At 36.5% G+C, this 13,426-nt stretch overlaps 1 protein-coding gene across 1 annotated transcript in view; it reads left to right on the top strand.

Moving 5' to 3' along the window:
* SCYL2 (SCY1 like pseudokinase 2) overlaps positions 1–1,796 on the top strand; it is a 69,129-nt gene extending 67,333 nt beyond the window's left edge. The window contains exon 18 of the mRNA XM_042947498.1: positions 161–1,796. Coding sequence (XP_042803432.1) covers positions 161–805 — 645 coding nt within the window. The 3' untranslated portion in view covers positions 806–1,796. The remainder of the gene's footprint in view (positions 1–160) is intronic.
* Positions 1,797–13,426: the final 11,630 nt, after the last annotated feature.

The following is a 13,426-nucleotide window of genomic DNA, read 5'->3' on the forward strand; positions in this document are numbered from 1 at the left end:
GTGGCGGGCTGGATTTCGCCTGTGGGCTGTGGTTTGCCAACTTGGTATAGACTGTTGAGCTTAATTTGGAGTTGTCATTTATAGTACAACCTGTCAAATGTTACTGATTGTAAAGAATTTGGCAATCTTGGAGGTAAAGTAATTCCCTCATGTTTTTCAGACTAAGGACTTGACAGACACATTGATGGATAACATGTCATCTTTGACCAGCCTTTCTGTTAGTACCCCTAAAATTTCTGCTTCAAGTACCTTCACTTCTGTTCCTTCTATGGGCCTTGGCATGATGTTTTCTACACCAACTGATAACACCAAGAGAAATTTGACCAACGGCCTAAATGCTAACATGGGCTTTCAGACTTCAGGATTCAACATGCCGGTTAATACAAACCAGAACTTATTCAGTAGTCCAAGCACACCCGGAGTGACCAAGATGACACTGGGAACACCTTCCACTTTGCCAAACTTCAGTGCTGTGAGTGTTCCTCCTGCTGGTGCGAAGCAGACTCAACAAAGACCCACAGATATGTCTGCTCTTAATAATCTCTTTGGCCCTCAGAAACCCAAAGTTAGCATGAACCAGTTATCACAACAGAAACCAAATCAGTGGCTTAATCAATTTGTACCTCCGCAAGGGTCTCCAGGTATGGGCAGTTCAGTAATGGGAACACCAATGAACATGATGGGACAGTCTGCCTTTGGTGTGCAGGCTAATCCTTTCTTTAGCCCGCAGAACTTTGCACAGCCACCAACTACAATGACCAATAGCAGTTCAGCTAGCAATGATTTAAAAGATCTTTTTGGGTGAGGTGTCTTGCTCTGTTTTTGAAGGATTACTTCAATTTTAATCATGGGTAAGCGAATTTACATCTTTGTATAGTTGGCTTGGAGGAACTACTTCTGTGGGAAAGTGAATGGTTCCATGACAGAAAACACCTTGTTTCCATGCCAGCATAGTAATTGTTTGGACTCGTAACAGTTGAGTTTTTTAAAGCATTGAGGATTTTTTTCCTCTTACCACCTCCTCTTCCAAGTTTTTAAAAGACCCAACCCTTACCAATCTCTAAGAGAAAAAAGACACCTGAGTATCTTGAATAGCAGAATTTTTTAATCAAATGTTTGTTTATTTTAGCTTGTAAATCTTGGTTTATTTAAGAAATTTTGAGTTGATGGTTAATGCAAGTTTCATATGTTAAATACTACATGGTACACAGTCTGCCTTCACAAGTCATTAGTCTTTATTTTAATGTGTGAAAAATCCTGATGCTCTATTGATTTGTTTGCATTTAGTATGACTGAAGGAGATAATGATAAACATAATGAAAAGGATCAGGTCACTTGCTTTTTCCAATCTTATTTACTTCACAGATGAACTAAAAAGACTGAACAAATACTACAAAATTTAACTTAATGTTGATTTCATTGGTTCAAACTAAAGGCATTATTAACCATCTTAAATGCAAACTAATCATTGTAAATTATATTTTAGCATGGTCTGCCTCAAATACTAATGTATTTTTCTGCATTTACTTGGATATATTTAGAATCACTTTCTTTCCTACTGTATGACAGATAGAAGAATATGTACTGATTTGTACAGATATTTGACAGAGCCCTCTGATGTGATTTCCCTGACTCTTGCCTTCATATTTCATTTTGAATTCAAACTTCTGAGGTTGCAGCACATATGAATTGCATTTTCAAAAGGATATTTGTAAGAAACTATATTTAATGAGTAAACTTTTGAGATTTCTGCTGTATCGTTTCAAATGTAATAAACTTTACTTCTCTAAAAATGAGCGGTTGTATCTTCTCGCTACCAACAGATTAACTTTCAGTTTACCATGATAAAGTCTGACCTCATCAGTTACTGCAACTAAAGTTTAATTGTGTTCTAGAAATTTTAGGAAACTTTTGTTTGAACATTTTTATGTCCACAATTAGCTATTGTTAGCAAACAAAAAAAAAATTCTTCTAATAGGAAATCTGCTTTATTTTTAAAGTCTTTCTCTGATATTTTTCTTTGATGTGCTGATTATTCAACCACAGAGCCTTATGCTGTAAATGTTATTTGTATTTTGTTTAAATTATATTCCACCATTATGTGATAACTTCAAAATGATCTTTCAGAGAACTATATATGCATTATAGTTGCTGCCATAGGGTTTGTGGTTTTTAATTCTCTGAAACCAGCAATCATTTAAAATAAATCACATGAAGTTTAGTGTGCTGATACCAAGCTTATTCATTGAAACACACACACACACACACACACACACACACACACACACACACACACTAAATATATACATTGAATGTACGGTTCTTGATTATAAAATGTTATTTGTTGATAATATTGCTGGCAGTATTCAGTAAGGGGGTACTTTAAAAAATAAAAGGTCAGCTTTACACCTGGTTTCTGTATGAGGTGTACTTTGTTACTGCATGGTTTTATAAAAAAGATTCATAGGAATGTTGAAGAAATTTATCCAAGAAATGAAAGGCACTAGGAATATCAAATGTTTTTATCAAATACCTTCACACTTTGACCAGATTACTGGTCTTATTTATAACACAATATTTCTCTTGAGGAAAGTTTACATATGGAATAAAACTAATGTTGAAGAATTTTCCTTAGTAACAATTTTGTAGTAACTGTTTATTAGGAAATTGCTTTTTATTTTGTAAAATAACTTGATGTCCGTGTTGAACTCCTAATTAGAAGGAAAGTTGAATATAACAACATATAATTTGAACTTCTAAATATAAAAATAGATTATTTGAAAGAATATAATATATAATTCTTAGGTAATTTTTACATCTTGAAATTTGCTCATTCATTGAGGTAATGGTGCTACAGTTTTAGAAATCTTTTCGTATAGTTTTTCTGTTTTCTTGAAGATATTTTACCTAAATCATGTCCATCAATTGAACTGTTACCATTCCCTTTTTCTATTGAGAAATTGCATCTGATGGGTGCCTGGCTGGCTCAGTCGGTAGAGCACGCAACTCTTGATCTCAGGGTTGTGAGCTCAAGCCCCACTGGGCGTACAGCTTACTTGAAAGAAAGAAAGAAAGAAAGAAAGAAAGAAAGAAAGAAAGAAAGAAAGAAAGAAAGAAATTACATCTGAAATATAGTGCCATTTTTAGGCTTGTATTTCTGTGTGAACAAAATTTTCATAATACTAGATCATCTTAAAATTATTTCAGATATTGACAACATTTAAGTCCTTGTGCTTAGAGTAGAAAGTTGATGGGTTAAAAAGTACCTATAGACAAAAATTACAGGAAAGATTCCCTTTATTTGAGTTGGTTCCTTATTCTCCTAATGCTAAAATGTGTGATATATATAGAGAGAGGATGTATAAAAGGAAATGGAAATAGACTGTGTACTTGGCTGGTTTTTGTTTGTTTTTGTTTTTGTTTTGGAATGCTTATAACCCTCTTTTCACCTGAAGAAGTTAAGGAAGTAGGTTTTTGTTATTTTTAACCTGTAAAATACCTCACATGGTTGCTTTTACAAGACTAAAAGAAAACGTATATGTGACAGTACCTGATAGCAAGCACAGAGTATGCACCAAATAAATTTTAGCTTTGATAAAAATCTCTATATTAAGTTGTGATTTTATGCTTTGTGATTTACTGGTCTTGAAATAATTTTTGAGCAAAATGAATCTAAGAATTTAAGCTATATAGGATTTTAAGAGATAATCTACATTGGTGGCTTTCAAACTGTAACTGTGACACTCAGAAATACATGTTACTCTGCAAACCAGCATATGAAATATATACCTGAAACAAACATTTTAGAAAATGTCTTTAATACATGTGGAATATACTGATTTTTTTATTCTATCCCATTCATTAAAAAAAACCAACAACTTTGCAGTCTCAAAACAATTTCATGGTGTAGTGTGGATAAAACTGGAATAATTCAGCCCTTTCTCCAAGTTATAGAAATAGCGGGCCAGATACTTACATGGCCTAACCCAAGGAGGTCAGAGCCCGGAATAGAAGCTAGATTTTTTCCCCCCTAATCTGCAGTCTGATGCTCTACCATGTTGCATCCTTTATTGTATGAATTCTTCTGCAGTTGCTTTTGTTGAGAATGTTCTATGTAGCAATATGTGTTCAGTACTCATTTGATACCGTAAGTATATTTATGTTGGAAAAATTGATGTTGAAGGAGAGGGAGGTGACGAAACAAATGTTTATGGTTAAAATCAGCGTCTGGGCTGCTTCTCTGAATTGTGGGTGAGGAGGGCTGGGGAGCCGGGTTAGCAGTGCTTGTGGTATCCAGACATGAAGCAGAATTAAAGTATGTAACCCTGAGGAGGAGGGGGTGCAGTGGGAAAAACCATTTCACCAAAATGGAGCTTGTTGGATATTAAAAACTTTTTCTGTCCAAAGCAGCCAAGTTTCTCCTGCCACTCAAGGGAGGATTATCTGCAAGATGTAAGCCACATAAGTAATTTAAAATTTTCTAGTAACTTCATTAAAAAGTAAAAATTGGTGAAATTAATGTTTAACTGAATAAATAATTCAAAGCCAAAGTATTTCAACATAGAATTTATATAAAATTTAATGAGATATTTTACATTTTATACCTAGTCTTTGAGCTCCAGTATATATTTTACACTTAGCACACCTCAATTCAGGCTACTCACGTTTCAGATACTCAGTAGCCCCATGTTGCTAGTAGCTACTGTATTACATAGTGTAGGTGTATATGGAAGCTAAGCAGCCATAGGGATGAACCATGGCAGTTATCAGCTTAACCATCTCCCAGCTCCAAATCCAACCTTTTCTGTCCTACTTTGTGATGCTGGAGCCTGGACCTTATAAATTTCTCTCTTCCGTGAGCTTAGCAGAATGTTAGTCTTCATTGATAGAGGGCCCTGAAGTGGCCCTGCAAAGCAAGAGCATCAAGAAGACACTTCACTTCTGGGTCCTGGTTCTCTGTTTTAATTTACTGTTGGAGCTCAGGAGCCCAGCAGGAGAGTTCCAGCTGTGCGCGGGGTTAGACTCTCCCAACCTTGCTGTCCCTTTGGAACAGCTCCAGGGATCTACTTCCATGAAAACTCAACAGCTGTCTCCCACTCTGTGGTTCATGAACTCTGACAAATTTCTACAATACTGGCAGTCTGAAAGTTCCTGTGGAAACCACACCCTCTCCGGAGAAGCTTGGCACTCAGCTTGGGGGGTGGGGGTCGGGGTGGGGAAGGGAGCCTCTCTTGGTCTTTAGTTACTTAATTTTTTTCACTTCCTCTCAGCCTAGAGGTAGTAGCTCCTTTTTTTCCTGCAACTGCTACTTCTGTACTCAGGCCTCTTTTGTGCCTTTAATTAATTAACCACCTTCTACTAGTTAACAATTATTTTATTAAAATTTCCTCATTCAAATACCTGGTGTGGGTTCTGCCTACTGACCTCACTCACAGATAGATCCTGAAAGTACTATGCCATTTTATTTAAACATTTAAAAATATTATTAAAATCTTTGTATTGAAGTATAAAGTTGACACAATGTTACATTAGTTTCAGGTGTACAAGGTAGTGATCTGACAACTATATGTTACTAAGCCGTTTAAAAATGGGGCCATATGATACATATTTGCTGCTAGCAAAAGTGTTAATGGGGTTGATTTTTATATACCTAGCCTATATTAAAACCTTCTAAAAGTTCTTTTGAAATGTGCTTGTGGGGGAAATATGGTTTAGCTACTTTAATTATACCTAGTTGATGCAGTTCCAATTTTTATCTTTTTTTTTTTCCTTCTACTTTTTGCATATGTTCCTTTGTTGGCCTAGGTTGTTAGGAAAGCCAGTGTTTGACTTTCATATAAATAAGTAAATGAAACTGAGACTTTAATGTCTAGAGTCTGAATATAGTAATCAACATTCATTCAGGCCTCTTCCAAGTCTCTGTCCTTAAGATTGCCAGGTTTTCTAAATGCAGTGATTAAATGAAAGTCTGATATGGGTCATTTGCATGGGCACACACTAGAAGCATACAGAGTGCATAGGACTTTGGAGCCAGATAAAGTTGGCAGGCTTTTTTGTTATGTTTTTAGAATTTTTCAAGCTAAAATTCTAGCATTCATGCTGTAAGGAGGTGGCATGATTTATACGTTTGTTCATGTGTTGAAACAGATCCAAACTTGTTTTTAAGAAAATCTTGTCTCTAACAGTAGGTACTCTTAAGATCACTCTTGTGAAGTGATGGAAAGGCCTCTCCCTGAAACAATATCCTCATTAGACTGCTCCACTTTCAGAAGGGATGTTCTTTCTCTCCCCAGCACCAGTGATTCTATGCACCTGCCCTTAATCAGCAATAATATCCATGCCCCAGGTACCTGTCAGAGAAAGCCTTTAAGTCTATTGTCCAGCATTTAAAATGTCACTTTTAAGAAATGTTTACGGAAGAAGCCATATATTGAGTAATCAATCCAATTCTCTAGAAACTAAGCCCTCTAAATGGAGGCCTTTGTGTCTGGGGTACCTTTGGTTACATATCAAGTTCCTTTACCACACTTAGTTTTGGACTGTATAGGGAAACTGAACATCCATGCCAGGGATGACGCTGGTTCACTCTAACATACAACAGTTTCTTTGAGAACCCATAGGAGAAATTTCCGGTTTCAGTTCAGGAGTAAATGTGCTTCTAAGCAACTGGTTTGCCCTAACCTTTAAAAGATAATGTCTCTGAATAATGTAAAAAATCACATATTAACAGCTTGGAAGTTCAGCCAAATTTGCAGTCCACTTGTAGCAAATGTATAGGATATTGATAGTATGCACTGTTCAGTGTTTACCTTCTGGCTTTATCTGATTTTTTAAATTCTTATTTCTCCTTTGTTCTGGTTTCCTTTTTTTTTTCTTCAAAGTTTTATATCATTTCTTTAGAAATTCTCATTTTGGAATAAGTGTATAAATAAACACACAGAATGAATGGGTTTAAATCTTGTCTCTTTCGATAGCTGACTGTAATATGTTTTCCCAGCCATAAATTGAGGATCATGCTTTGCAGGCTTATTAGGATTAAGTGAAATAAAGTGTGTGAAATATCTGGCGAGGCTCCAGGTACATAGTAGCTGCTCAATAGATATCCTCATCTTCCTTATGATGGACATATGCCTCTAAAATAGTATCTGTGTGAAGAAGAACAGACACATCACCTAGCGTGGTTTGAATTCATTCTTCAAAAAATAGGTTATAGGTTTGGCAAAGTGAGATTCTTGGGACACAAATAGTTATGAAATAATAGGCCTTGCCCTCAAGGGATTTGCACTATAGTTATAAAGGTAGCGGAGTAAGCAATTATAGGATAGTAATGTGACATATACGCAGGAGGCAAGCACAACCTAGACTAAGAGTGGGGAAGGCTTCCCAGAGATGGGATATGAGGTCAGCCTTGCATAGTGCCTTTTTAAAATTGTTTTGGATGCTATCAAATGATTATTTAGGGATGGTATTTCCCCAAATTAAGCTGGTTACATTGGGAAGGGGAATAGAGCACTGGTTTTTAAAATTTAAGATTATATGAAAAATGCTTGAATTAAGGAAAGTCTGGTTAAATGACTTTTGATTACCAGGAAAAGTGGAATTAACATTGGCTGCTTAAAACCTTCCATATTAGATGAACCTAGGGATGACAAGGCAAGGAGCAGGTGAGCTATAATGTCATTTTTAGCTAATTTATGTTTCATTCATTTCAGAAATTTAATGATTCACACTTATGGATACAATAAAGGTATACCAAAAGATAAGTAAATCTATTCCTTTAAAACAGTGGCTGGCTTCCAGGGAAAAAGTTGTCTGGCATAAATGTATTTAGTCTATAAACTACCAGAAGATGTCACTGTCTCCCAATTAATGGTCCATGACACTGGCACTTTTGCAGGTACGTTTTTTGAACACCAGCAGGCTGTGATAGACTGATAAGAAAATTTGGCTTTTTGTATTTAATTTATGAGAAGGATAGGACCTCACAAGAAATATGTCTCCAATGTGTGTAGGTTTGTTCCGTTTTGATTCTTTATGTCCTAAATATGAACCCTGTTAGCTGCTCCATATACTGAAATTATCTGGACACTTGGTTCCATCTGCACTTGAAGGTGAAGGTGGTGAAAAATTCTTCAAAATATCCTGCCTGATTTTACTTTCTCTCACATCTTTAGGTTGCATTATGATGCAACTGTACTTAATAAATTATCAGATTTCCTAGGATGTTTTGGCCTTGGACACGACCTAAGATAGCACTGAATCTTTTTTTCAAGCTACCATTCATGGTGTATAAAGCAGAACTGGAAAGTGTTTTCCATGGGTGAAATGAACCAGTATTTTCCCAATTACTTACAAATAGGGACACCAGACTGAGTCTGAACCAATATATACTCAAGAGTGTCCAGGCAATAACACATATTAAAGAAAAATAAATTCTCTGGTCTTTACAGCCAGAAAATAGACTTGAGAGTTGATAGTTAAGTGTCTTATGCTGGGTGCTGTGGGGAATGGATTTCTCCAAGATGAAATGATAAATAGTTAAAGGCATCTAGTGACAGCCATCAGATGACTATGGGTGTGATTTCTAGTGGAATTCTGCCCAGTACCTCAAAAGAATTAAGTGCTTCATTTGTTTTCTCCATGCCGTTGGCTTCAACGGTAAAGTGGGGGTAGTCTGCTATTTGGTCCTCTAGGTAGTTACAAGGCTCAAAACAGCAGTTAAGAATGAAAAGTGCTTCATAAAAATAAGGAGTTCATGTTATGAATAAATTCTTCTATGAAAAATGTGAAACACTTAGAATTTATGCAGGGGTACCTGGTGGCTCACTCGGTTAAGCATCTGACTCTTGATCTCAGCCCAGGTCTTGATCTCATAGTTGTGAGTTCAAGCTCCCTGTTGGGCCCTGCAATGGGCGTGAAGCCTACCAAAAAAAAAAAAAAAAAAAAAAAAAAAGAAAGAAAGAAAGAAAGAAAGAAAGAAAGAAAGAAAAAGAAAGAAATTATTCTATGCTATGTGGACATCCTGTAATTCTATATTTTGATTATTTGACTTTCTTTTACATTTTCATTAACTGGGAAAAAAGTTAATGACACCTAATATTTAGGCAGTTACGATGATGAACCAAAAATAGAACTTGTTATGTTTCCAGGGTGTCCATACATGCCACCTTATGTTTGCAAAGTATATGGAGATGTATTTTATTTAATAATGGTATAAAATTATATTCCTATTATTTAGAAACATAGAACTAAATTATTTGAATTCTAGTACCCAACTCACAGTGAGCTGAAATATAATGGGAGTAATAATGCTTTATTGGTGTTCTGGAAGCAGCATGGTATAATGAACATTTGTAGTGAGGTTTAAATCCTGGCTCCACCACAAACCATGTAACTTTGAACAAGTTCTTGAGTTTCAGCCTGTTTGCTGATTTTTAAGATGGAGAGATAATATCTATTTTGTCATTCTACTTTGTCATATATACTTTATCATTCTACTTTGTAAGAATGAAATGATATCAGGAAACTCAGGTCAGAAAAGACAAATAAGGAAGCAATTACTACAGAATGGGCTAAAAGTTCCCTGTTAGCCTTAGAAAGGATATCTTGTCAGGCTTGGGTGGATAGTGGCAATCTTAATCCAGGGGCAAAAAAATAAATAAATAAATAAATAAATAAATCCCGGGGCTAGTACATCAGTATTTTATGTCAGTTTCTCTTGATTTTATTATTGGTTGGCCCTTCTTTTTAGTGGAACTTTTTAGTGAAAGCCAACAGCTTCGTTTGTAATCTTAAAAACCAGCACCCAGTCTTATTTATTTCTACAATTTCCACAATAGCTCCACAAGCTTACCTATAGTTAGGTGCTCAATGACATTAAAAAAAAAATTTTTTTTTTCTTAACGTTTATTTATTATTGAGAGACAGAGAGAGACAGAGCACAAGTGGGGGAGGGGCAGAGAGAGAGGGAGACACAGAATCTGAAGCAGGCTCCAGGCTCTGAGCTGTCAGCACAGAGCCTGACACAGGGCTCAAACTCCCAAACTGGGAGATCATGACCTGAGCCGAAGTCGGATGCTTAACCGACTGAGCCACCCGGGCACTCCTCAGTGACATTTTTGAAGGCATAAGGATTCAGAGTACATCTTTCCTGAGTTATGTTAAAGGCATTCTTTAGTACCCATGGGATTATAAGATCACAATGTACTGTGTACTGTGGTATTGCAAGCTCAGGAAATGGGTGTAAGGACCTACCCCCAGGTCTCCACATTCTAATAGCCAGGTTACCTTGGGCAAAATCGAGTCTTGATATCTGCTTATGTGTTCCACAGGGTCGTTGTGAGAATCAGATTAAATACTTGAAACTGCTTTGTATACAAATTTGACTAATAGAAGAATGAATGTTAAATATGGAAATGCAATGAAAAAATCATTTTATAAGTACAAATGATAATTATCAACAATATAATTTAAAATGTTTAAAGATTGAGAGAAGTAAGTGCTGGATAAAATAGAAATTTTTGTGCTCGTCCCTGAGAATGAGAAATTGGGGTTACTGGGCTATTATTTCTAAAGATGTCGTAGTTAATATTTTCTCTAATGGAAGAGGCTTTTTTTTGGTATAGGATGACAGGAAGTCATCTACTATATGTCAATGGCTAGAATTTTTTCTAGTAAACGTTCAGTCCACATATCCCAAAATGGACCAAAGTTTTAGTTTCATGGCCCTCCGGAGGTTCTGCTCTGCACACAATCTCCTATATCTTTGCACCATTTGATGTTTTGAGATGGGGATCACATGTTTAATAACTAAAGTCTATAAAGCTCAAGACCTTCACTCTGGCCCTGTTTTGTACCACATGGCACACTCACCCATCTCTGAAAGTATACGCGGTTCCCTCAGATTTCATGCTCTCTCATGTAAATCTTTGCTCCTACATTTTTTTCCTCTTGTTTGCCTCACTCTTGCTCATTCCTGAATGCTTACACTATCATCCTCCTCATCTAGGAAGCCCTCTCTATTCCCCATCAGCAAGGCACAGGAGGAGACCTTGCTGGTGCTCCCATAACTCCATACACGGGGCTCACTACACTGAAAGGACTCATTCATTTTTCTGATTTCTTTGCTTCTTCAAGAGGAATATCACATCTCAGCCTATCACAGTGCCTCAAAGGGGCTGCCACATAGGAGACCTTCAAGAATAATAACAAATGAATAAATAAAATGAGCCTCAATTCTTTTTTCTTTTTTTTTTTAAATTTGGTTATATATTTATTATCTTACAAGCTTTTTACACATTGATAGTGTTTAATAAGATGTAGTGTCAGATGAGATTTGTTACCACTTCCTTTGTCATTGGTAATATTCTAAACATGCTTCTCTTAATCACTTTTTTCCTCTAGGTTTTTTTGTTTGTTTGTTTTTACTCTATGCATATATATGTCTTAAAAGAAAAGTAAATAAAACACATATAATTTGTCATCTAAACACTTCTGTTAGTGGTGTCTCCTATTTTTTTTTTTACTTTTTTTTATTTTTTTATTTTTATTTATTTATTTTTTTTAATATATGAAATTTATTGTCAAATTGTTTTCCATACAATACCCAGTGCTCATCCCAAAAGGTGCCCTCCTCAATACCCATCACCCACCCTCCCCTCCCTCCCACCCTCCATCAACCCTCAGTTTGTTCTCAGTTTTTAACAGTCTCTTATGCTTTGGCTCTCTCCCACTCTAACCTCTTTTTTTTTTTTCCTTCCCCTCCCCCATGGGTTTCTGTTAAGTTTCTCAGGATCCACATAAGAGTGAAACCATATGGTATCTGTCTTTCTCTGTATGGCTTATTTCACTTAGCATCACACTCTCCAGTTCCATCCACGTTGCTACAAAAGGCCATATTTCATTCTTTCTCATTACCACGTAGTATTCCATTGTGTATATAAACCACAATTTCTTTATCCATTCATCAGTTGATGGCCATTTAGGCTCTTTCCATAATTTGGCTATTGTTGAGAGTGCTGCTATAAACATTGGGGTACAAGTGCCCCTATGCATCAGTACTCCTGTATCCCTTGGATAAATTCCTAGCAATGCTATTGCTGGGTCATAGGGTAGGTCTATTTTTAATTTTCTGAGGAACCTCCACACTGCTTTCCAGAGCGAGCCTCAATTCTTTAAAGTCTGGCTTTTTATTTTCTTGTCTTATCAACAGTTCTAGTGTGGAGTTTAAGAGTACAGGCTCTAATTCCGGGCTTCCTGGGTCCATATTCCATTCTGTTTAGTTTCTTAGCTGTGTGCACTTAAGCAAGTTTACCTAACCTCTCTGTGCCTCAGTTTCCTCATCTGTAGATGATATAATGATGGTGCCTACCTTGGAGTGTCATTGTGGTGGTTAAATGAGTTGAGTGCTTAAAGTCTGATACCTAAAAACTACTTCACAAATGTTATCACCATTATCAACTATCTCAATCACCACTAAGAAACTTTTGTAGATTTAAGTATGTTTCATGAGCAAAGGGAACACTCTCGCACCGTTGGTGAGAATGCAAACTGGGGCAGCCACTCTGGAAAACAGTATGGGGGTTCCTCAAAAAGTTAAAAGTAGACCTACCTGACAAGCCAGCAATTGTACTACTATGTATTTATCCAAAGGATACAAAAATACTGATTTGAAGGGGCACATGTACCCCAATGTTTACATAGCAGCACTATCAACAATAGCCAAATTATGGAAAAAAACCAACGTCCATCAACTGATGAATGGATAAAGAAGATTATACACACACACACACACACACACACACACAAGTGAACATAGTGGAAGGGAAGGAAAAATAAAAAAAGATAAAAACAGAGAGGGAGGCAAACCATAAGAAACTCCTAACTGTAGAGAACAAACTGAGGGTTGCTGGAGGGGAGGTGGGTGGGGGGATGGGCTAAATGGGTGATGGGCATTAAGCAGGGCATTTGCTGTGATGTTATATGTGGTGTTTTACGTCACTGGGTTTTATATGTCACTGGGTGTTATACGGCAGTGATGAATCATTAAATTGTACTCCTGGAACCAATACTATATGTTAAGTGACTTGAATTTAGATAAATACTTGACCCTTAAGAAAGAAGGGTCATGTGGTCTTTGCCTAGTAGTGCTTCCAATGTGTGCTCTAAGAGATAAGTACCTAAGAGTATCTGGGGACTGAAGAAGGTTAGAAGCTCTACCAGTGGATGCTTTCCATAGCAAGAAGGTATGTTTGTCATATTTTGATTGTATTTGCTTTTGATGAACAAGTGAGCTTTTTTGGAAATGGGTAAAGACTTGGTGGTGGATTGATTAGATGTGTGATGTGCTGGGGTCTTAGCATTCTCAGCCTTGAGGGTTTATAGGTGGCAAGATTGGTGGCCAGAAACTATGCCTTTTAAAAGCATG

Source organism: Panthera leo, chromosome B4 (genome assembly GCF_018350215.1).
Source record: "Panthera leo isolate Ple1 chromosome B4, P.leo_Ple1_pat1.1, whole genome shotgun sequence".
Classification (NCBI taxonomy): domain Eukaryota; kingdom Metazoa; phylum Chordata; class Mammalia; order Carnivora; family Felidae; genus Panthera; species Panthera leo.